This window comes from Lissotriton vulgaris, chromosome 2_1 (genome assembly GCF_964263255.1).
Source record: "Lissotriton vulgaris chromosome 2_1, aLisVul1.2, whole genome shotgun sequence".
In the NCBI taxonomy this organism is placed as follows: Eukaryota; Metazoa; Chordata; class Amphibia; order Caudata; family Salamandridae; genus Lissotriton; species Lissotriton vulgaris.
The window spans coordinates 1,430,882,564-1,430,907,193 of NC_141687.1; the positions used below are offsets into that span (position 1 = coordinate 1,430,882,564).

Here is a 24,630-nt window from a genome sequence, read left to right on the forward strand (position 1 = left end):
GCTCTCTGTGTGTGTGTGGCTCTCTGTGTGTGTGTGGCTCTCTGTGTGTGTGTGGCTCTCTGTGTGTGTGTGGCTCTCTGTGTGTGTGTGTGGCTCTCTGTGTGTGTGTGTGGCTCTCTGTGTGTGTGTGTGGCTCTCTGTGTGTGTGTGTGGCTCTCTGTGTGTGTGTGTGGCTCTCTGTGTGTGTGTGGCTCTCTGTGTGTGTGTGGCTCTCTGTGTGTGTGTGGCTCTCTGTGTGTGTGTGGCTCTCTGTGTGTGTGTGGCTCTCTGTGTGTGTGTGGCTCTCTGTGTGTGTGTGGCTCTCTGTGTGTGTGTGGCTCTCTGTGTGTGTGTGGCTCTCTGTGTGTGTGTGGCTCTCTGTGTGTGTGTGGCTCTCTGTGTGTGTGTGGCTCTCTGTGTGTGTGTGGCTCTGTGTGTGTGTGGCTCTCTGTGTGTGTGTGGCTCTCTGTGTGTGTGTGGCTCTCTGTGTGTGTGTGGCTCTCTGTGTGTGTGTGGCTCTCTGTGTGTGTGTGGCTCTCTGTGTGTGTGTGGCTCTCTGTGTGTGTGTGGCTCTCTGTGTGTGTGTGGCTCTCTGTGTGTGTGTGGCTCTCTGTGTGTGTGTGGCTCTCTGTGTGTGTGTGGCTCTCTGTGTGTGTGTGGCTCTCTGTGTGTGTGTGGCTCTGTGTGTGTGTGTGGCTCTCTGTGTGTGTGTGGCTCTCTGTGTGTGTGGCTCTGTGTGTGTGTGTGGCTCTGTGTGTGTGTGTGGCTCTGTGTGTGTGTGTGGCTCTGTGTGTGTGTGTGGCTCTGTGTGTGTGTGTGGCTCTGTGTGTGTGTGTGGCTCTGTGTGTGTGTGTGGCTCTGTGTGTGTGTGTGGCTCTGTGTGTGTGTGTGGCTCTGTGTGTGTGTGTGGCTCTGTGTGTGTGTGTGGCTCTGTGTGTGTGTGTGGCTCTGTGTGTGTGTGTGGCTCTGTGTGTGTGTGGCTCTGTGTGTGTGTGTGTGTGGCTCTGTGTGTGTGTGTGGCTCTGTGTGTGTGTGGCTCTGTGTGTGTGTGGCTCTGTGTGTGTGTGGCTCTGTGTGTGTGTGGCTCTGTGTGTGTGTGGCTCTGTGTGTGTGTGGCTCTGTGTGTGTGTGGCTCTGTGTGTGTGTGGCTCTGTGTGTGTGTGGCTCTGTGTGTGTGTGGCTCTGTGTGTGTGTGGCTCTGTGTGTGTGTGGCTCTGTGTGTGTGTGGCTCTGTGTGTGTGTGGCTCTGTGTGTGTGTGGCTCTGTGTGTGTGTGGCTCTGTGTGTGTGTGGCTCTGTGTGTGTGGCTCTGTGTGTGTGTGGCTCTGTGTGTGTGTGGCTCTGTGTGTGTGTGGCTCTGTGTGTGTGTGGCTCTGTGTGGCTCTGTGTGTGTGTGGCTCTGTGTGTGTGTGGCTCTGTGTGTGTGTGGCTCTGTGTGTGTGTGGCTCTGTGTGTGTGTGGCTCTGTGTGTGTGGCTCTGTGTGTGTGTGGCTCTGTGTGTGTGTGGCTCTGTGTGTGTGTGGCTCTGTGTGTGTGTGGCTCTGTGTGTGTGTGGCTCTGTGTGTGTGTGGCTCTGTGTGTGTGTGGCTCTGTGTGTGTGTGGCTCTGTGTGTGTGTGGCTGTGTGTGGCTCTGTGTGTGTGTGGCTCTGTGTGTGTGTGGCTCTGTGTGTGTGTGGCTCTGTGTGTGTGTGGCTCTGTGTGTGTGTGGCTCTGTGTGTGTGTGGCTCTGTGTGTGTGTGGCTCTGTGTGTGTATGGCTCTGTGTGTGTGTGGCTCTGTGTGTGTGTGGCTCGCTTTTTTTGTAGGTGGTTCTGTCTGTGTGAGGGTGGCTCTGTCTGTGTGAGGGTGGCTCTGTCTGTGAGAGGGTGGCTCTGTCTGTGAGAGGGTGGCTCTGTCTGTGAGAGGGTGGCTCTGTCTGTGAGAGGGTGGCTCTGTCTGTGAGAGGGTGGCTCTGTCTGTGAGAGGGTGGCTCTGTGTGTGAGAGGGTGGCTCTGTGTGTGAGAGGGTGGCTCTGTGTGTGAGAGGGTGGCTGTGTGTGTGAGAGGGTGGCTCTGTGTGTGAGAGGGTGGCTCTGTGTGTGAGAGGGTGGCTCTGTGTGTGAGAGGGTGGCTCTGTGTGTGAGAGGGTGGCTCTGTGTGTGAGAGGGTGGCTCTGTGTGTGAGAGGGTGGCTCTGTGTGTGAGAGGGTGGCTCTGTGTGTGAGAGGGTGGCTCTGTGTGTGAGAGGGTGGCTCTGTGTGTGTGAGGGTGGCTCTGTGTGTGTGAGGGTGGCTCTGTGTGTGTGAGGGTGGCTCTGTGTGTGTGAGGGTGGCTCTGTGTGTGTGAGGGTGGCTCTGTGTGTGTGAGGGTGGCTCGGTGTGTGTGAGGGTGGCTCGGTGTGTGTGAGGGTGGCTCGGTGTGTGTGAGGGTGGCTCGGTGTGTGTGAGGGTGGCTCGGTGTGTGTGAGGGTGGCTCGGTGTGTGTGAGGGTGGCTCGGTGTGTGTGAGGGTGGCTCGGTGTGTGTGAGGGTGGCTCGGTGTGTGTGAGGGTGGCTCGGTGTGTGTGAGGGTGGCTCGGTGTGTGTGAGGGTGGCTCGGTGTGTGTGAGGGTGGCTCGGTGTGTGTGAGGGTGGCTCGGTGTGTGTGTGTAGGTGGCTCTATGTGAATGACTGTGGGTGGCTCTGTATGTGTGTGAGGGTGGGGGTGGCTTTGTGTGTGGGTGCAAATGCAATAGGTCTCGCATTTGCGAGAGATTAAACTATTGGCATTGTAAATGACAAAATTTTATTTATAGGTTTTAAAAACACAAACATAAATAAAAACAATGTCATGAGCAACGCCAATAGCTCTAACTTTAACAATGCAGAGACCAATGCACTGTAAATGCTGTGTGACTGACTGACAAGACAAAAGGTTCCAACAGGATGAATATGATGTTCGCCTTTATGCATCGATACATTTGTAACAGGGTCCGCGTTTCAGCACGTAGTAATTTGTATAACAATTCAGTCCTACAAAGGAGCATTTCTGAAATTGCCTTATTTATATGTGAAATTACACAAAACCATTTTAACAGTAAATTTACTATGAATATTTTAACTTAAAATATAGATAAATCACCAAACTTATCAGTCCACGTCATTTATTAGGTGCTCCCAGTTTGGGCGCAACATTGTAATCGTTCAGTGGTTTACTCCGTCAGCTTTGTAATTTAGGGGTAGCTCTTTGGTTTCATATATTATGCAACATAGGACCCATCAATTGTTAAACTACTAGAGTAGCATTCTATGTTGCTGGTACAGGAGAGACCGAGAATCAGTCAATTGGAGGAGCAATTAGACCACCAATTCGCAATAAATGAGTCTACTCAAGGGCAGCAGATCACCAGCTCACTAGAGCTTCTGATAAACCATTCAATAACATTAAATTATGCCAATACACGAGTGACCAAGGACTGGCTTAACCCCTTCCGTGCGGGGCATATTCCCCCGCTGTGCTGGGGGCGCGCACAGCGCCCCCATGCTCATGACGAGGTCAGCTCGTCGTGAGACACAGTGCTCGTGTGCTCATGACGAGCTGAGCTTGTCATGACCACACCAGTTTGTGTGGAACGCTCGCACAACAGGGGAATTAGCCCAGCATGCGAGCGTTCCAACGGTCATGACTAGCTCAGCTCGTCATGAGCACACGAGCACCGTGGCTCATGACGAGCTGACCTCGTCATGAGCATGCAAGGTGTTAAAGCTTGTACACGATTGTGTCTAAGGGTACATACAGCTACCACTTTGAAAAGGGCCCTCCAGCAATAAAATAATTTTCAGAAACTCGTGAAACCCAACCTACTCAAACAGGCTTTCAATTAAGTCAATCATCATACAATGGTTCGAAAAAATGCCATATCTAGGTTAATCCTACATGCCCAGCTTAGCTGTAGTTTGTGAACCACATACAGTCTTGTTTGGACTCGGTTTAGCACCCTTAATTGGTCTCAGTGCCCTGTATATACACATGCACAAATCCTAAATACATACAAATGTTGCCAGAGAATGACAGCACCAAGCTGTGTATGGCAGGCATAGGGTGGTATGAAGGCTTGTTTTGCAGGTTTCCATCGCAGGCAGAAATAAAACAAAGAATATATCTTATTAAGATTTTCATAACTGTGCTGGATTATAATGATGCAGAAAAAAAAACTGCACCAAAGATAAATGCTGGTGGCAGTACAGAGTGTAGCAGACACCATTTTCCAATACATTACAAACTTAACAGAGGGGGGGGGGTCACTGCAAAACACCCATGTTATGCTTCCTGATTGACAACCAATCAAATATGCTCTGTGGAGAAAACAGATGGGCTAGACTCATGCGACTGCAGAGCTCTTACTTTCGCATATCAGGTAGACATTCTGCAATATTAACCAAAATTAGAACTACACAAAATAGTGGTTTACAGTTAGGGACATGGGTAACGAAAATTACCTCAACTTAATATTAAAAAAAGGAAAGTAACTTGGAAATGGGTTCTCGCTGGACGAGTGACTGCAGGCAGCATGCATGGAGTCGGTCTTTAGAGTAAGCTGTCAAGATAGTTAGGAGTTAAGCACTTGTTAGGAACATTGATAAGCCGTCTATCAGTACCACAAAAAATATACTGTGAAAGTAAGAATCATACCAAACAAAAGTGTATACTTAGTTCATGCGATTGGAAATTGCAGATGCCTGATCAGCAGGTTTTCTACAACATTTACCTGGACTTAGGCAGAAAGTCAGAGACCTGAAAAGACCTCCAGCTTTTCCCGACAAGCTATTTAGAAGACAGGATCAAAGTTGGAGAAGGGTGTACAATAAGGATATTCAATGGAAAACTCCTGCATTTCATAAAGCCAAAACTTCCACCAGCTTTCTCACGCTTTGCTGTGCACAGATGGAACAGCTTCTCTGTTACTTCAAGAGAACTCAGGTGTGTTACAAATCAACATCTAAAGCTTGTATTTGGGCTTTTTTCATATTTTATTCAAAAACGATGTATATGTAAGTGAATTCTGTGTGGATAATGCATCAATCGGGGTGGGTGCATTTTGGCTCATATTTGTTCGGCTGCAATAAAGCACCAAAAATAGTACACTTAAGGAAAAAAGTGTAAGTCTATATTTTCACATTACCTCCTTCAGGTTTCTGCACCTTGTAGAAACGTGGCACGAGTAATTTGGTGCTTTGCTTCAAGACAATAAATACTGCAGTAGTTTGCCAGGAGTATTTGCGAGATTCTTTGGGAATCAAAAGAAAGCCAGAAATCTACTCTAAACGGAAGTAAACCTAAGGGAGTAAATTATTAGCTGTTCAAAATCGCCTTTTGTGATTTGAGCTACTGTTTAGTGTTTGAAAACAACACAGAAAGTAGAGACTGCTCCAAGGGTAACCAAACTAAATGGCATTGTAAAAACTGAGGGCCTTTCAAGTAGAAACAACTTTCTTAATACTAAGGAGGTCTCTTACGGGGGATTTACCTTACTACAGAAATTTTAACTCAGGGTGGGGGGGTTGAAATTTTAGCGCTCAACAGCCAAAACACATTGTTTGGCATTAAAGCCAAAAAGTGTTCCTGCTCACTTTGTCCACAGGGCAAAATAACCCCAACCCCCCTGCAGATAGACTACCATTCTACAGTATCAAAATCTGGATCTGCGAAAGTGTAATGTATGCTAATAGGCAAGACTTCATAAGTGTAAATAGTTCAAACTTGTATAAATGGCTCATTAATGGCAAACTTTTACTGTTAGGATGAGTGTTTGCAGAAAATACTGAGAGCTCAGTGTACATTTTTGACATTGGGTTCTGTATTAACAAGCATTTGCAATGCAAAAAGGTCTCGCATTAGGAAAGTTTGAGCTATTGGTACTGTAAATGACAATGTTATTTATGTGTTGGTTTAGAAAATAGCGAAATTAATAGCTTTGTCATTTACGCCAATAGTTTTAACTTTCACAAATGTGACACCTATAACATTTGTATTGCAATATGTGTTGAATTTACGTGACTTAGATGTATTGATATTACAAATAACAATGGCTTAATTTTTTTAAATACTTAAATAAAACTTATTGTAATTTATAATGGCAATAGCTTAACATTTTGTAGATAACTTTAGTGAAGATCGTGATGAAAATCCAAGAACAGAAGTGAAATATTAACATCTTTTTGTGACATTTGTAATAAAGCTTGAAATATTGAGAGAACATATTTGAACCAGTTGTTGAATGCTTCATGCATATAAGTAGTCAAAACAGGGGCTGTACCAGGACGAACAGACGGAGTACGAGACAAAGCAAGACAGAGCTACCGGATAGAAAGAGCGGGCATGCTCGAAATGAGAAAGATGGAGAAAAAGAGGGAAAGAATAAGGAAGGAGTCGCAGAGAGAGAGAGAGGTTTGCCCTCTATTCTCTTGTCTATTTATCCCTTAGGGGATAGAATAGTCGAGACCTAAAATGTGCAGTCAACTAACAATTTGGAGCTCTCTAAAATGCCCCCCGAATATATGCCAATAAACGAAAACAAGAATGGCTTGGAGATAGATATAAATATAAATTGGGACAATTCTTAAAGAGCGTTACAAAAGCTGCAGGTATATTTTTTGGACTTCTGTGAACTTCGAAAGTGGGCCTGAAAATCTTACTCTTAGTAAACTTTAGGGAATTCAATTTTCGCATGAGCAACTGTATATTTATACTTGCTCGTGTGAGACGTATGCAACAATAGCAAATTCATTTTTCTTGCACATAATTTTCCCCCACCCTGGAACACTTTTACCCCTGCCTTTTCAGAAGTCAATTTCAACCTTTTGGAATGTTCAAAGAGCTCGAGAGGAGTTAGTGAAAACCATTACAAATATGCTAGTTTGTGTGCGCACAGAGAATCCTAGGGCATTCCAATCCTGAATATCTACCACCGCCTTTCCACTTTTAGACCTCGAATGCAGATATGTGCCAAAATCAGAGCCTTGCTGAGATCCAAACTTCAATATAAAATGAACTCTGAAATAATCAGAGGATATTATCAGGCCTCTGATATAGTAAGCTGGTCACATCACTGCATGGCAATAAAATGGACTAGAGGAATTATCTACAGGACAAGCACATTTCTGAAGCATTTGTCCCTTAGACAAGGAAAGATTTTATAAAATTCCACACACTTGCAGGGAATCCCGATTTTGGTTAAATGACTAGACAAAAAGGCAGGAAATTAATTAAGGGGAAGGGGATATCATAAACAAGCTATATGGGGGTGGGGCACGACGAGAGCAGGAGAAAAGCGATCAACAAAGCAAGCAAATTAGATTGACAAGGAAGCCAGCAATGCCAAGTAATGGGCTGATCTAAGCCTACTTTAACAACTTGGCTGCTAACTCCATAGTGTTGTGCACGTCCGTTGGCAGACGCGGCCCGGCCCACTGCGCTTAACCGCCGCGGAATTGCCGCCGCGGTCAAGCACTGGTATTGTCAAACTAACAGCAACAAACAGCTAACAGCTGATCTAAATAAAAGGTAAGCCCCTAAAAAAAACCTTTGACAAGCAATTGCCAAGTGAAGTCAACACTTTATTCAGCTCTGACCACAGCATGGGGAGGGAGCTCATGTCCTGGTGCTACTAGGACAGATTCAAATAAGGTACCTCCTTTGTTCCATCACCACTACCATATTCTGAGCGTCAGTGCTATCTGGATTTGCTTGGCAGTTGAAGCATTAAGGGAATGGGATACCAATCCAATATATACTAAAACAGAAATCGGGTTCCACGGTGCACCTACTAAAACCATTTCCACAACGCTAGCTGCAAGAATCACTTAGGACAGCATCTATTAACCATTTGTAACTCCACTGATGGCTTCAAAGTTCTTTCAACATACTGTATTCCATCACCATAGAAAGGAGAAGCATCACCTTGACTAACACAAAGACTGTACTCAGTGGTCCGCAATTTATCATCATTAGAGCACTCACTGAAGTTATGCAGAGGACCAAGCATAACCTGGGCAAACATACAGAGGTGAGAGAAGATATACGTTTACAGATAAACAAAAACACACATTTAAAACTATACAACTAGCCATGAATTTGGGGAGCATTTTGCATTAAGAGCCTTAGCCGTGCTCAACCCTGACTTCATGGCACATATAATCTCTTCCAAGGTGAAGATCATTTGATGAAGCCTTGTTTGGCTCTTTCAAACTAATATTCACAGAAAGTCTAAAGTGCATCACAATGAAGACTGAAAGCAGAACTTTGCGCAACATGTAGCTCTACAATCTGAATCGGTCCAACCTCTTTTAAAGATGCTGTTGATTTCATACTTGCACATCCATTGTAGAGGCAGAAAAGGAAATGTGGCAGTTCACGATAACCTGCGTTACAAAAAGGCACCTATTTTTGTTAAACAAAAAAAAGGACACTTATTGATTAAAGAGCACTGGCAGGCTTTCCTATGCGACTCGCTAATAAAAACCTAGGCTTGTATCAGACTACCTACCAACACTAGAATACTATTACTCTGGTAACGAAGGGTTTTTTGGAGCATTTGTAAATTATTCATTCTTAGTTCAAGATAACAGGAATGTTTTCGGACCAAAACATACGAGAGAGATTCTCTCTCTTCCAATTCAATGTTCCCCATTTAGATCGATGTAACAACGCAGGGAAGAGGAAACTTTCTGGTAGGTAAAAAGGGTCATTAGATGAGCAGTTCCTTATATTATTTTTGAGCAGGATGAGGAGGCACTGTAGATAAGGAAGTAGAAATCAGGTAGGGTAGACCTTAGCTCTGGTGCTGCTCCACTTTTTCAAAAAAATAAATACATTTTTACCCAGATGTAGATGAGAATTGCATCCTGACAACGATATATACAGCAGAAAAAAACTGACCAGTTTTCAATAGTGGTTATAATTTTTTTTCTTAAAATGAAATGTATCTACAATAAATATATCCAGAAATGTTCAAAGATTAGAAAAGAGGTAGTAACATATTTGTCTAAACTGTGCCAACATTTCATTTAAGAGCCACTTCTTAAGGCTTTAGCCTACAATGCTAGATTTGAAAATAGAACTACATATTTGGTTGAAAATTACCGTCACTATGGTGTGAAATTATAGGGAAAGAAAAAAACATCCAAAGCTAAACATAAAAAATAAAATCCCTCTCCAAATTGCTTATGGGCTTGCATTTTCGGCCCTTTCCAAGATCTAGAGAAAATGGTTAAAAATTCTTTGGAGGCCCAAAAAATAAAAGAAGAAAAAATGCAGCTAAATGGCTGTGTGCAAAAATGGATTGTGGCATCTACAACATTTGTGGATATAGCATATACCACATTTATATGAAATAGTTCACGGCTATTATAGGACTGTTATGGAAGTGGTTAGTATTATCAACAGATAATAGGATTTATTGTTTTGTGTGGCTGGCAATACTGCACATAGGAGGCCTGATTGGACAATAAGAGCCCTTTAAATTGAGGTATTTGTAAATGTGGAGTTCAAAAAGGGCCATTACAAAAATGGGCGTTGTAAAGAAAGCTCACCAGGTAACTGATTGATAATATTTCAACTCCACTAAGAAAGACATAAGCTAGTGTAAATTTTCCAACTACAAGCAGTAGCAAGAAATGATCACCTTCAGATATAGAAAGCAAGCTGTAGTGAAGACAGGGCCCTGATTGCACACATTGCTATATTAGCATAAGCTTATTAGAAGTTTAAACGCCATTTTGCCACTTTGCAGCTTTTGCCCACGACACCACATATAAGTGTTGTTGTAAGTTAAACTGCTTGATTTTTCACGCATGAGAAAGGCTTGTTTTCAACATCTCAAGACTTACATCGCGATCTCAGTCTGTACACTGTGTGCAGAAGCCTTCAAGGTCAACATAACAATGTATGCTGTTATTCAGGTTGATCAGCCCCCGCTCTAGACATAACAGGAACACAGCTGCAGCTAACTGAAATTCTAGTGCCTTTAATATTGCACTGCATGCATGATTCAGACACTTGGAGAAAATAATTTTCCAGTCAGAGAGAGCTTTGCTGATCCTGATGTGATTTACTTCTGCTGATCTTGGAGGTATGAGGTTCCCCATTCAAGCCTAAGAGACCTTCTATTATTATAAAACCGAGTAGCTAGCATGGGAGGGTGGTTCACAAGGCGCTATAGGACCTTTTTCCACTGTCATTATAATATGGATTTCTCCCTTTGTGTTTTATGGAATTGTAACAATGCTGATCGTATTATTTTTAATCATATGCCTCCTTATGTTAGCAAAAATACTGCATCTTAGAGCACGTCGTTAAAATAAACATTTTAAACTTTTCCGTGTCTCTATTTACTCATGTTGTGAACTGGTATGAGAATTAAAACGAAAAAGTGTTCTTGATTCCCACCATTCCTGAGAGTATTTTGGGTTGTCTAATCATTGGTAGCTTCGCTATAGGACGGAGAGCTAAAGAGACACTGATGCTAGTCGGTTCTGGCTATGGAGGTGAGTTTTTTGGTACACCACAATTCACTGAGGTCCTGGGTCTCTGTGCACAGTTCTGTGTATGAGCAGAATCCCCACAACAAAGCCAGTGAAACAGCAGCAGGTGAAACTACTGACAATTTCTTACCTAACTTAATTGAATAGAAAAAATAAGATTAAAAAAAATGGATCGACCCAACACCTTAATAAAAGTAGACTTCATAACTAGGGATTAAGAGGTCCGTTAAAAGACTGTAGGACAAAAGTAGTACTTGCAGTCATGATACTATTGTAAGAAAGACCATATTAGAAGAAAAAAAAATGTGAACATGCACGTAGCTTTAATTTTTGTTTCGCTGCATTCCTGGTTAGGTTTTCCAAGTTAGTAAATTAGAATAGCAATTATGGTTGGACAAATGAATACACACTGGCGTTCTGGGATAAAGAAATAACTGCCTTTATTTTTATTAATCAATTTAAAACTACCAAGGTATAATATTTCAAATCAAAGTATCTGTTGCAGTTAACTTTATGACATGTATTAGGCCTGACGTTTGCCAAGACCTTTGTTTTTTAATCTGTATATGTAATATGCATAATTACAGGGGCTTTTAGCCAGCTGAGTTTTTCAGTTGTTGTGCCAGTTCGTTTTCTTCCACCCACAACATACAACATGGAACAAGATTGGGGTCAAACCCATGTCTGCCCTTCACTCATTTCACTGTTTGTGACAGCATTTTGCTCCTTCACAAGCACAACATCTGTACACAAAGTAGTTTACTTTGTTGCTGGAGATTACGTGTGGTTTTTATAACAAATAATGTTGCTATTAACGCATGTTTAAGGCACGGACCGGGCAGCTCCCTCAAACACTAAAGTTTTGCCAAAACAAGCATTGCAATTATTGGCTTGTTCTATTTATTACTATGCGCATAATAAAACACTTGATCCAACTACCTTGTGTATTTACAAAAAAAAAAAAAGGAAAAGATTAAAGCAAATGTAAACAGCAAACTCTCAGCCCACAAGAGTTTTTATGCTGGGCAGTTTCCCGGCAATACACGGGCTAAAGTCATGAAAGTCATGATTGAATTCTGCAATGGAGATGATGAAAGTTGTTTGGTAACTGCTAAGTATTTATATTACAGAAAGAAGCCCAGGGGGTTTAGCGGGAGATAAGAAGACCGAACTACACAACGAGTTGGCGAGTGGAAACTGGCAGTCAAAGAGCACCCATGTGACAAAATAAGGAGAAATAAACCATACATCAACCCCAATTGCTTAGTACCAGGAAGCATTGGGGGTGAATGGAATCAAGTAAGGTCGCAGGTGCAATGCAAGATTACTGCATGCCACCAGACGATTGTTTAAAAAGTTAACATGCAAAGTAAGCCCTGGCAGCTAGACAAACAGCTAGGCGCAACCATAAGAAGCGTCCACAACACAATATTCATATTTCCTACCCATTAAAAGATTAATAAACTCACTTGTCAGAACATTAAATTTTTTAGCACAAGAGCTGCCTCGCATGAAACGCCAGATGCAAGTTTGTTATAGTGGAGTGTGGCAATAGTACGCGTTAAAAATGTAGAACAGGCCCGTAAACGGCCACCACGCATTTGTTGAGGAACAGGCGTACCACTAGTAACAAATATAAAACCTTTAAATGCATGTCATTTCATAACTGAAATATCCCGCTCTGCTTGTTTGAATTTGATTGTTTTATCAATAATGAAAACAACTTTAAATTGGGTGTTCTTATTTGCCACATATTAAAACTAAGCTGGATTGTGACGGCAGGCCATTTGTTGTGGTTTAACATGCTTTATGTTGATATGATGTGGCAGGAGACACTGAATGCCAGTGCGGTGCTACATGGGCACGGTTCCACTGCACAGTCTTCTATGCGGCGGAGCCGAGCCCATCTATTTCCTGTTCTGCGGAGCTCGAATAAAGTATGTACCTAAAACCTTGAGGTGTTATCACTGAGAATCGCAGAAGCGTAACAACATTCCTAAGTAAGAAACGTTTTAGTGAGAGGTTACTTGCAGGGATCATTGAGCAAAGAAGGTGAACGTAAAACCACAAAAATGTACTATGAATTTACAACCAAATAATGACTAAACGTGCGGCAGCTGCAAATCAGTCTCCAAAACGGAAACCTGTTTTTAAAAGAAAAGCATCGTACATTGTGTATTTTTATATTGAAACACACGTGTTTAACTGACTGGTGCTACGGTATCAGCCGCAAACGTATGCAAGAAGTGGTCTGGTCCCGTTGTGAATGCTGACAGTTATTATTAGAAAAGAGAGCAGCCTCCGCTGGTTCACCTCCACTCGGCTCAGCGCTACCCGCCTGTTGTGTGCAGCTCATTCAGGCCTCAGCCGCCGCAACGCAAAGCTCGGATGCGGAGTTAGGGAAGCACATAAGACACCCTCGACCCTGCTGGAGGCTAGATCGCCGCGGCCAGAGGTGCACTCGCAGGCTCCGAGAGGCGCGCTGCTTGACAGGAGGACTCATAGTATCAGCTGAGCCGGGTACCGGCACTCACTGCTGACAGATTACCGCCCCCACTCTCCAGGGCTTTCAGCAAAGCCAATCAACAGAGCCGAGCGTCACACTTTTGACAGCTCGGAAAATGTGAGCCAATAAAAGCCAGGCATGATGAGACAGCTGGCCAATCACCGGGCCTCGCGGCAGACAGCTGCAGCCAATCCACCTGCGGCATAAAAAAACAACAACCAATGCAGCGCGTGTGGAGACATTCATTCAAGGAAATTGTTCAGATACTACAGCAGCTGCTCGACACGGAACTGGAGCACGGGGCGAAGGCAGCATACCTGTCAGACTGCGTGCACGGCGCGCAGCGGGAGGACCAAAGAGTCAGGGAACGCCAGCGTCTCCGCAGCTAGAAACAGAGCGTTAGGAGCAGCAGCGAGGCGCAAGGCAGACAGACTGCGATTCCCAGCATTGTGTGCCACACTGACAGTAGCGGCCATCGACCGATACCACGAAGTGAAATGTGACAAGACGCACACTGTGCACCAAGTCACCAGTCTTGCGATACTGGTAGCATACTGCGAGTACAGAAATGAGCCCATGACGCACCTGCAAGACCCCCTACATAGCCACCGCATCCCTTATACTGTGCAACTAGTGGCCCACCCCTTGTCTAAAATGCAACCGCGAGACCGTCCATGCAGTGACACTGCATATTAAGGCACAGAGTCCAGCGGCACAACTTAATAACTTCTACATAAGTGCAGCAACAAGAACTACTTGCATATTGTGTAAGAACAAGACCATAAACTAGGACGGACTCAGCATGGTGACTCCCAGAAAATATTAAACTTTAAAACATTTTACCCTGTCCAGCAAGTAACAAGTCCACCCACAAAAGTCTCTCTCCAAGTTTTTCATCGACTAGCCTGTAACCAGAACTCGTGTATCATTAGAAATCGTCTGACTAGGTAGCAGACTACCTTCACATCTTAGACTGTAACATGGTTCAAATTTAGGAAAAGCCCATTAACCTACTACTACGGGGTCTCTCCCTCAACGATAGTAAATATATGTTGTTCCAAATAAAGTTATCAGGCAAAATTAATTTTGACACGACAAACATAGCGTTCTGAAGATTGTTATTCTCATCAGTATATTGCTTGCTTCTGCTAGCTGATCAGCTTCTTCACCGACCACCATGTTTGGTAACTAGTTTCCCTTAAGAATGCCAGGCTACTTTATTTAGGGAATATATATCTATAATAAACGCTATATCATAATTAGGTAACGGTAAACAATATATGCAAATAATGTGCAACTGAAAACGACGACTTAATGCAGAATAAAACACTGTTCTTTGTGCAAGAGATCCCACGCAGCCAGTTACCCTGCTTAATTCCTACTTATAATGCAGCGAGACCCTGCATAGCTAAAATATATAGGGTTCCCAATGACCTACACTGTACATCGAGTAAGATAAAATTCCCAATACACAGTGAAAACAGGAGGTGTCCAGCATAGTCAAAACCTCTGCAGAACAGGAAACAGTCAGAACGGGCAGTCCATCCAGTTTATTACGTTTTATTCACAACACAGATGTGCTTGCCTGAATGCATTTAGAAAAACAACGTAATATTCTTCTGCATTGAAGGTATATATAATCAACGAAAACTAAAGGAAAGCAATACCATGGACTTTTTTAGCACGTAGAAACCCTGTATCAAGAAACATCTTGCATAACGTCAAAGACTAAGAGCCTGCAGGCCGAGATCTTATAATACAGCAGCACCTGCAAACCTTTGTGAGACACCGTTGACAGTGTATCAATAGGATACTCGACAATGCACAGCATCATAAGCCGTCCAGCAAAAATGTCACACTGCACAGTAAACAATTCAAGATAAGTAGTTAAAACACCATGTGTAACACCTAGACACCCAAGACATGTACTTAAGTGCCCCAAAGAAGCACTGAACACAGATTCACTCCAGAAACAATCAACTGTATTAGCAACACTAAGATGACCTACTTGGACAAGCGGGAGAAACTCTGTTACAAAGAACTCAACACCACATAGATGAGCAGGCCTTTCGGTATTATCAGCAGCCTTCTAGTGGGTGGTATCAATACCAACGAGACAGAGGATAAAGTGCCCTAGTCTAGTAAAGGAGGCAAACACTAGCCAAGACAAACACAGCACACATCCAAGAAAGGAATATTCTTGCCTTTGATAATGAGAGCTGCACACTTTACTCCAAAACAGAGGAGGTCGACCCAACAAAGTCAAACAAACAATCATGCACACCAGAAAATGTTCAGTATCAAGATACACTGGATACGAGCACGAATTTAACCGACACAGGGACATGATCAAGGACAGCATTAAAATTATTGCCGGTTTAGCGGCAGAAAACTGCAGCTAAAGCGGCGATAATATGTTATGTTAAATACATTTATATTGTGCTCAGCTACTCTGGAGAGTGTCCCGGCGCTTGCAAAGGTAAAGGCAGACAGAACCCATAAGGCTAGAACAAAAAAAGTTTTATGATTTTTTTTTTAACAATACAGGATCCTGAATGCTCCAAAGCGCCCAGGGAAGGGCCTTCCAGGCAACACTAGCTTTCCTAACAAGCGAGAATGGGCTTGATAATATGCCTTGGAGAATTCCAATAGAAGCCCATGTGCACACCAGAAAATGGACTTCCCAAGGGCATATTATCAAGACCATTATCGCCGCTTTAGCTGCAGTTTCCTGCCGCTAAACCGGCGAAGATTTTTAACGCCGTTCTTAATAATATGCCCCACAGTGTGGCAACGGGGTAGCAACCATTAAGTACCTTAAACACAATTACCAGAAGCAGTCAGTGACGAAAGCATGCACCTTTACCCACACATCGGACAAACAACCCAGGGATTCAGAACAAATGTGTAATAAGGAATTCAACTAAAGCCAGAAAACAAGCTATGCGACAGTGACCAAATGCAGCATGCAGAATGTGATGAAGTAATACCTGCAAGTTAGATTAAGGGAGGCACAGCTCCAGTGGAAATTACCACGTGTAAAAATTAACTTAAAGTTAAAAAGGCTCATAGGTGTGACGTTCCGCGAAGTGTGCAGGATAATCTAATTTAATGATTTTACTGAGACGAAATGACGGAGCACTGCACAAATAAATTATAACTTCTGGATATGTGTTTGCATATGCACTGTCATCAATATGTTTTGCTCTCTATACACATCAGGGGTGAACGTTGAATTTTAACAGTAAGGGAGCATCACTACGCTTCGGCACGGGTATATTCAACATATCGTGGGGTAGGCAATTTTACAGAAAAAACGCCTGGGGAAGTGGATTTCAACTCTCACCAATGCATTGTTACGGTCAGTAACCAAATCATTTGAATTGAACGCCTAAATCACCCAAGCCTAGTACATTCAGCATAAATAATATTCTATTCATGGCCAAAGTCATGAGTAGGACTGCAAACGTTCCCTATGTGTAGGAAGTTACTTTTGTTTCTTTCAAATAAGAAAGATTCCTTGTCTGATACCTATGGGGAACTGAAAAAAATGACTCCTACAAATTCTGTTTTTTCTCCCATTCATAAAATAATAAATAAATAAAAACATATACATATTGGTCACAAACCCACGTAGTAGATTACTCGTCTCATAACCATTACATGTATTTAACAGCTGCATGAAAGGTGACACGTGTCTGAAAATCTTAACACAAACATTGCCACAGCAGACAAGCACCCTCCTCAAACTGACAGCAAACCCAATGAGCACGAGAACTCATGTGTCAAACGAACAGCCGTTTGATTTATTCTCATTGAATGTGTCGGACAAAGATCACCTATCGCCTCAACATACAGGTGGTCAAAACAAGACAGACACATAATGTAAGACAATCTTCCTACCCAAGAAAGGAAACATAACAAGGACATTAGCTAAGATTAACTATATTTCGGGGTGGAATTCCGTCTTGGCATTTAAATATATAGGTACTTAACAATAAGGCACATATTAAAAACAAATAGTAAATCTAGTGTATAATGGTCAGATGTTGCCTTGCTCTGAGACGTCAGCTATCCTAGATAAAGAGTAATGCAAGTTTTCAATGTACTAGTACGTCTGCAGTTTACACAGTTTCTCTTGGTGAGGTGCATAAAAGGAAAATGACATTATAATGCATCTGCCGGTCAGCTTTTCTAACTTACTTAAAGCCATTATTATTATTTTTTAAATATGTGCGGCAGGAAGTTCACCTATCCGCACCCCCCCCCAACAAGTGGGAAAAGTACGCAGAGACTAAAACATGCTTAGTCTGTAATTTTAATTATCCACCAACAACCAAAAGAATGTATAATAAGCGATATAAATCACATACAACTCAAAACAACGAGGTTCTAATTCGTGATAACGCCGGGACGAGTTAAATGAAAAATACAAATTACGTACTTGATATGCCTATGGTTGTTAAGGTAAGTAATTTGGTTCATCGGATGTCTCTACAGCACAGAGGCATCTGCAAGACCACACAGATCCACATTGCAACTACACATCGTTTTGGCCCCCTGTCATTTGTGACATGCATTCCACGTTGTGAATAAACACTAACCCCGGTATCATGCAAACATCGTTAACATTTGGTATAGCGAGTAAACTGCTTCAAGTACACCAGTGGTTTTATCGACGCGGAATTTAAATGCATAACTTAAATCGTGCAGATGTAAACATTCCTGTTTGGCGTAGGTGTGCAAGTAGTACTTGAGGTTAAGGACTAGGACAGTAGATAACCCGACAGAATAACAAGTGCACAAAATATTATTATATAATGTGCAGTTCAACTCCAGCCAGGGTCCCACTGAGCCCTTCAAATTGCACCGCGCATGCGCTTAAACAGCATACACCAACTTAGTATTCCAGTACATCATTTACGCTACTTTCCCAGCGTAACTCCTCCGAGCTAATCACAACACAGGACGTAAAGACAGGACGCAAAACATGGCGGCTACGTCAGTGGAGTGACTTACGCTACTCTAATTACGCACAGTCCCTGCGACACCACAGCAGCTGCGAAGTCTCATGAGCGTAATCAGGCTTCGTGAATATCAATACCCTATTTACAAATGGTGGTGGGGAATTGGGAAATATAATATGAGAAATAAACCTACCGATTCCTCCTCCTTCTCCATCCCGGTCGGCATCTGCGGCACGGCTCGGTTAATAGAGACGCAGTCGTTGAGATCGGGCATGTCCGTGCCGCGGTAGATGGGTAGCGGCTTGGCGGCGTCTAGCGCCCGCGCTCGGAAGGAGAGTTTACTCATTGTTTTCCCTCTGCCTCTCACAATAACACCGACGGGGACGAGGGGGGTAAAATCACTTAAAAGTCTCGCTCACAAGGAGGCCCGGCACCCGCACGCTGCCGCCCCCAGCGCGCTCATGAGGGCCCTGGGGATGGCGGGAGGCTGAAGGAAGCAGGCGGCCCCGGCGTCTTCCCCCTCCTAGCTCCGGCTTCCGCTCGGCCGATTCTCAGCCTGCGCCATGGCAAACATGGCGGACATTACCAAGGCGCGAGCGATCCCAGCAGCCAGCGCGAGGCGGCGGCCGCACAGGGGGGTGCGCGCGCAGCGTACAGTGAGATGCTGTTGTTTCACAGGGACAGGGCTGACAGCACCAAGGCCCAACTGGGCCATACTCTTTTATACGAATAGCTATACTGCCTATGTCTAGAGCAGATGCTACCGGAGAATGCACACAACCCCCTCCATGCACGCACGACTGTCCGTCATGGGTAACCCAGTTCACGAACGAATATAGCAGCCCATGGAAAACCTGCTATACACCCCAGCAGATGTAACCGGACCTAACAGGACGATTTCTACATTGATCTCTCGGCTAATTAATAATAATGAATGCACGTTATTTATTTTTACATATGTTTTATGCATTGTATACAAGCGAATACACAAGAATAATATTTGTAATTTCCACAACTGGTAATGCACTAAATGTCAGTATTTTCAAAGCCCAGAATTCACAAGAATTTCTTCCTTAAGGAATTAGCTGTCCTTGCAGAGCAATTGCTTAATCTTTACTTGTGCAAGCACAACATCCTTCCAAAAGTCAAAAACATATGCACTGAAAGTGCACACAACTGAATAATTCAAATGAACGTTTTTTTCTATGTTTTTTAAATAGAACACCATATCATACAGTACAGTCAGTTCACTTCATTAAATACACATGTTTCTGATTTAAAATAAATATATATTTCCTACGTAAGTGAAGCTGAGTAGGCAATTTAAATATTACATATTGAGTAATGTATAATGCAAGCCCAACAACCCTAAATACAGGCCAACATTTTAGAACAGGATAGTGGGAGATTTCGAAAAGAGAATTGGAGTACTGCATTTTCACCATTGACTTCTACTGAAGCAGCTACTGTTTGAGATGGGAGACAGTTAAAATAAGCCATTTCTGGCTTAAAAAATGGCGAGTCTCCCGTTTGAATAGGATCTGTTGGCATGTATGACATCATTGTGTCAGGTCGGTACTGGGCTCCTGCTGGTCATGCTTCCTCACCCAATGCTTAATTTGAGCTGTGGTTTCCAGTGCTCGGCACTGACACTTAATTGTCAGCACCAACTCTAGTGACAGTTCACCACATGGTAGCGCTGTCTGTTTAATTTTGAGATGAGCACAGCAACAATGTTTATTGAATCAAATCGTATTCAAAATAAATAATATCAGCCTGTCACGCCATCATTATAGCTTTGCGTGGCCTGAAATAGTGCATTGTCTCAATTATAGGACTGCAATGGTTAGGTGTTATGTTGGTACTGTCGTTGGCAGTGCTAGCAGGGGCAATGTATGGTGCAGGCTGCAGTGGCTTTCCGAGAAATGCCGTGGCACTTAATTTTTACAAATTGAGCACTGCCGTTCCCCCACCCACGATGCGACTGACCCGTGGCCGCTGCCTTCCCTGGCTCAAAAGATGCTTGTGGCAGGGTAGTGTATCGATCAATGAATGTGCTCAACAAGCATTCATTCCAAGTTTTTGAACTTTCATGAGATCACACAAGTTTTAGTGACTATCTGGGATGTTGACTTTGTATTAAATGCATGCCCAAGGAACAATCAACAGCAGTTATTTGAGGAATTCAGAGCAGTACCAGTGTGTCTCTTGTACCTTACCCCCAAATGCTTCAAGGAAGAGAATCCTGCACACTACACTTACCTGAGTGTTGTTGCCATTCCATTGGAAACTGGTCTTCAAAGCCATCCTGTGCTGCACTTTTTTTGAGAAAAACCCGGGTACTTGTTGTAAAACAAAAAACCATAAAACATTAAAAAAAAAGAATCAGTATTCGGGTAGGAGCAAAGATTACTCCAGTACATTATTTTCAAATATCTTTATTCAGTCTAATTAGACAATAAAGTATAAAAACAATCAATACATAGATAAAAGGCACAACAATCAATGCACAAAAATCTAGTGAGTACCCATATAAAATTCATAAATTGTCACATAAAAACAGTAGCCCTTTGCTTAATGGTACGTTTAATATACACAGCAACAAAAATGCAGATTTTGATAGTGGGCAATGTTAGTAAACAAATAAAAGTAGCTCTGCAGTAGTGAATATTTGCCACCTGGAGGATGGACAGCAAGTAGCATTTTCTCAACATTGAATCAAATTTACAAAATAGCACAACGTGTAAAGTAGTTTGGGGTGACTGATTGTCACAAGGACACAAGGGGAGTTGTAAATAATACAGAACTCTCCCAGAAATGTATTAGGAAACATTTCAAACCAAAAAGCTCAAATTACATCTCTCCTAAACCACTGCTGCTAGTGTCTCAAAATAAAGCAGCACTTGCTGATTCATTTACCCTCTCAGAGATTGAATTGACCCACTTATTCCCAAACTCAGTAATGGAGTTCTTAGAACCCCGCGTATCCTTGATAGCGATAGCAAGGGGGGTCCTAAGCATTTTACAAACAATCACCTAATGACAATACTTGGATAATCTGACAACATAGATGGTGGATGGGAAGGTATCTGAGAAAGGTAATCACAGACATAGAAGCCAGATCTTAGTATCATGTTTGGACAAATCTGCGGTGGTGTCATCTTCAACGCTGGATGTTCTTCTCATATAGTGAAGTTTACATGGCATTTTAAAACAGTGGTTTTAAATAATGATGCAATGTAGACTCAGACAGGCTTACTTAAGAATATAGCAGAGGAGTTAAAACAAATAAATTAATTCATGACAATTTTGGTTAGGCTGGTAGATAATTACTTATCAGGAGATGAAGAATCTGGCACATCAACGTGAAGGAAAGGAGTGGGCAATAATACTTCAGTTTATACATATTTTAATTAAAAGAAAAAGTGATCATAAATTTTGTAGGGGGTATTCAGCTCCTTTAATTTCGCTAAAGGGGGAAAATATGCTTTTATGTCACTTCTTCACAGCACCTGACTAATTGGACCTGCGGTGAATATTTTATTTACTATGCATTGACTTTAATGAAAACGAATTAAACCATAAAGGGGAAAAACAAAATAATCTAAAAAAGCATAGAATGTTGAATAGAAGTTTAATGAAGTCAGATACTAGTAAAAAGTCTCCCAATCATGCATCCCTCTGTTACCATAAAGAAGCTTGAGAAACATCCCAACACAAAGAGGCACACATAAAAAATGTTGGTGGGCCATCTGAGGGACAAGGTTCAGTGGGATGATAATCTCACATCTCTGCAAATGAATACATTCCCTAAGAGGAGAATCAACAAAAAGAAAACAGAAGTTGTTGTATGAAGGGGAAGATTTGAAGCCTCAGATCATACCATATCGGGAACAGATGAAAAAAAACAATTCAGGGACATGGTTTACAATATGTTCACTTTGTATTGGATAACGATGGGATGGAAGTAACAAAGCTAATATTTTTCTCCCTGATGGTGAAAAGATTACATTGAAATGCAAATCAAGAATCAAAACTCCAAGGATTAACATTGGTTACATTTCAAGAAAAGGAGGTAGTACATGTCAAGACGTTTTAAAATAATCATGCTTGTTTTAGCAGCACTCCAATCAATCTATCCCCAAGAGAAGACCGTAGTGTAGTTCCTATTTTCCCAATAGGCTCTGCTCATTGGAATAACATAAACAGCAGTGTAGACATAGGACTGAGGTCATCTAGGTCTCTACTGACTATGTTAAACTTAATTTAGGTTTGCGCCAGCTAGTTCAGAGGTCACTGGAAACTTTCTTGAATGAATAGGGAGAAATCAGCTACCCTGGCTCAGACAAGAAGGGATTCAGCTTCCGACAACCATATAACATGACAACTTTGCTCCCTCAGAATAAGAGTAAATCTCTAGAGTCGTGTGAAAACAATAGACAGCTATTTCACTCAGTCAAATGTGCGTTCTTAGTTTCACCATAGTGCAGAGAAGGGAGAGACGGGCGTTTTCAATAAAAGGTATTATTTATTGAGCAGTCTTCCTTCTCATGCAAGAGAAATGAATTGCCACAATTGCAATACTTAATATAAAGTAAAGTATGTACAGTAAAAGGAGTATTATGAAATAATACTGTAAAAGCATTGGTATGGTTTCTTAGCCATAAGACACTTTAAAATGGATAAAATATATACATACATATATGTACATTGGCTAACGTGCTCAACTGCTGCTTCTAAAATATGCCTACCCCGGTGTACCTGACCTAAGCCTAATACGTGGGAAGGAGTAAGTAAGTAGCGGTTTAAGTTAAGTTGGTTTTGCCAAGAATCTGACTCAAGAATTCTCTCTAAGGGTTTAGTCAGCACTGTACCTTGGGAATAGAATGTAGGAGGTCTGGTATCTCTCTTTCAGGACTTGATATCCCAGCAACCTGCAAGGGTAGGCTGGAAACGCCGGAGCCGGATTTTCTCGGCAGGAGAAAAGACAGCGTCTTTCTCAGCGCGTCAAAGAGGAGAGGCAGCGTCCGCGGGCTTTTCGCATCAGCTGGGCTGTCTGCAAGTAGATAGCTGCTCTGCTCCAAAACCACCACCGTGTGTTTGCTTAAGGCAACGTTGGTATATTTATACCTGAAAGGTGCAAAGTTTGATGTAAGGTTTGGACATAAGACATCAATAAAGATGTCACTAAGAACTCACCATCATCCCAACAGGCGTTGTGCCGGAGCTGCAGACTCTCCATCATGCATTATTTAATGTATACTGCCCTATCACATCGTGAAACTATTTAACTACTACTGCAGCTGACCCAGCCTTTGCACATTAGGAACTACAGCACATAACTGTGGACAGTACACCTATGTCCACATTTTTGCCATATCAGGATCTGCACATCCAGGTCGTTTTAAAAATAGCATCCTATCTAAACTAAGGGCTGCAATCTTTAATCGTAATACGGTGGAGTCTGCTGTTTATACAGGATCTACACATCTGCGACGGTTTAAAATGCAATCGCCCACATATTGATAACCTCTTTTATGTGTCAGACCACGGCCAAGTTCTCCGCCCATTCAGCCTATATATATCCGAATCATTCGGACATCAAAGCCACATATTTTACAGTTTCGAACTATATCCTTTTTTCTGGTGTTACAGTACGCTAAGACGGTGACCTGATGAAGGCAACCTCGCCGGAACGCGCGTAGTCTACACTACCGCCTTGCCATCATCATTTGTGTCTTTTTTTTATTCTGTACTGTGTACTTGTACTATATAATAAGAACAATTCTTTATCATGATCAAGTAGCAAAATATTTTTGATATTGTATTGTAAAAACTATAATCCTTTTTCTATATAAAAATAACAATAAATTTAAAAAAATGACTGAAATCATGAGTTTTTGAAGCAATGTATGTTTAGGCCATAGCATTGTTGTGATATACTCTTCTGGGTTTTCTTAGAATGCCACAGCTTTTGACTAATGTAAATTGTCTTTTGTATAGCGCATAAATCACCCGAAGGTCTCAGAGCGCTTGCATTGGACACAACAACATACAGACGTGAAAGCAGAGATATTAATTAAGGGAGAGGGAGTCACTAGAACAGCCATGTCTTTAGATTTTTTCGAAAGCTGAGGTAGATGGATTGCACCCTAATAGATAAGGGCACAGCGTTCCAGAAGTCAGGCTCTGATTTACTAAAGGACCGTATCTCACAGTGCGCACTTTAGGGACCATTAGGAGCTGTTTTCCAGCGGACCTGAGGGTTCTAGTATGTAGGTGGGGTTTGAGCTCACTTTCCAGGCAGGCTGGACCTTGTCCATGAATCGTCTTGTGGACTAGGCAGCACAGTTTGAATTGGATCCGTTTCCTAATGGAGAGCCAGTGCAAGGTCTTGAGAGAGGGAGCAGATGGAGTACGAGGAGGAAGATCCAATACCATTCTGGCTGCGGTGTTCTGCAGCACCTGCAGCTGAGACAGAAGGTTTTCATTAATTGAGGCAACGAGGGCATTCCCGTAGTCAATGCGGCTCAAAATAAGTCCTTGAACTAGGGCCATGCGGAAGGGGAGGGGAACCCACTTAAAGATTTTCTTTAGACTGCGCATCAGGCCAAAACATATCTGAGAGATTTTATTGACATGTTCTGACATGGACAGTCTATTGTCAATTATAACCCCTAGGT

General features: G+C 42.6%; 1 protein-coding gene across 1 annotated transcript in view; it reads right to left on the reverse strand.

Annotated features, from left to right (window-relative positions):
• The window catches only part of EPC2 (enhancer of polycomb 2), a 299,988-nt gene extending 281,347 nt beyond the window's left edge, over positions 1-18,641 (reverse strand). Inside the window, exon 1 of the mRNA XM_086957254.1 lies at positions 18,141-18,641. Within this exon, the coding sequence (XP_086813380.1) occupies positions 18,141-18,293 (153 nt within the window). The 5' untranslated portion in view covers positions 18,294-18,641. The remainder of the gene's footprint in view (positions 1-18,140) is intronic.
• Positions 18,642-24,630: the final 5,989 nt, after the last annotated feature.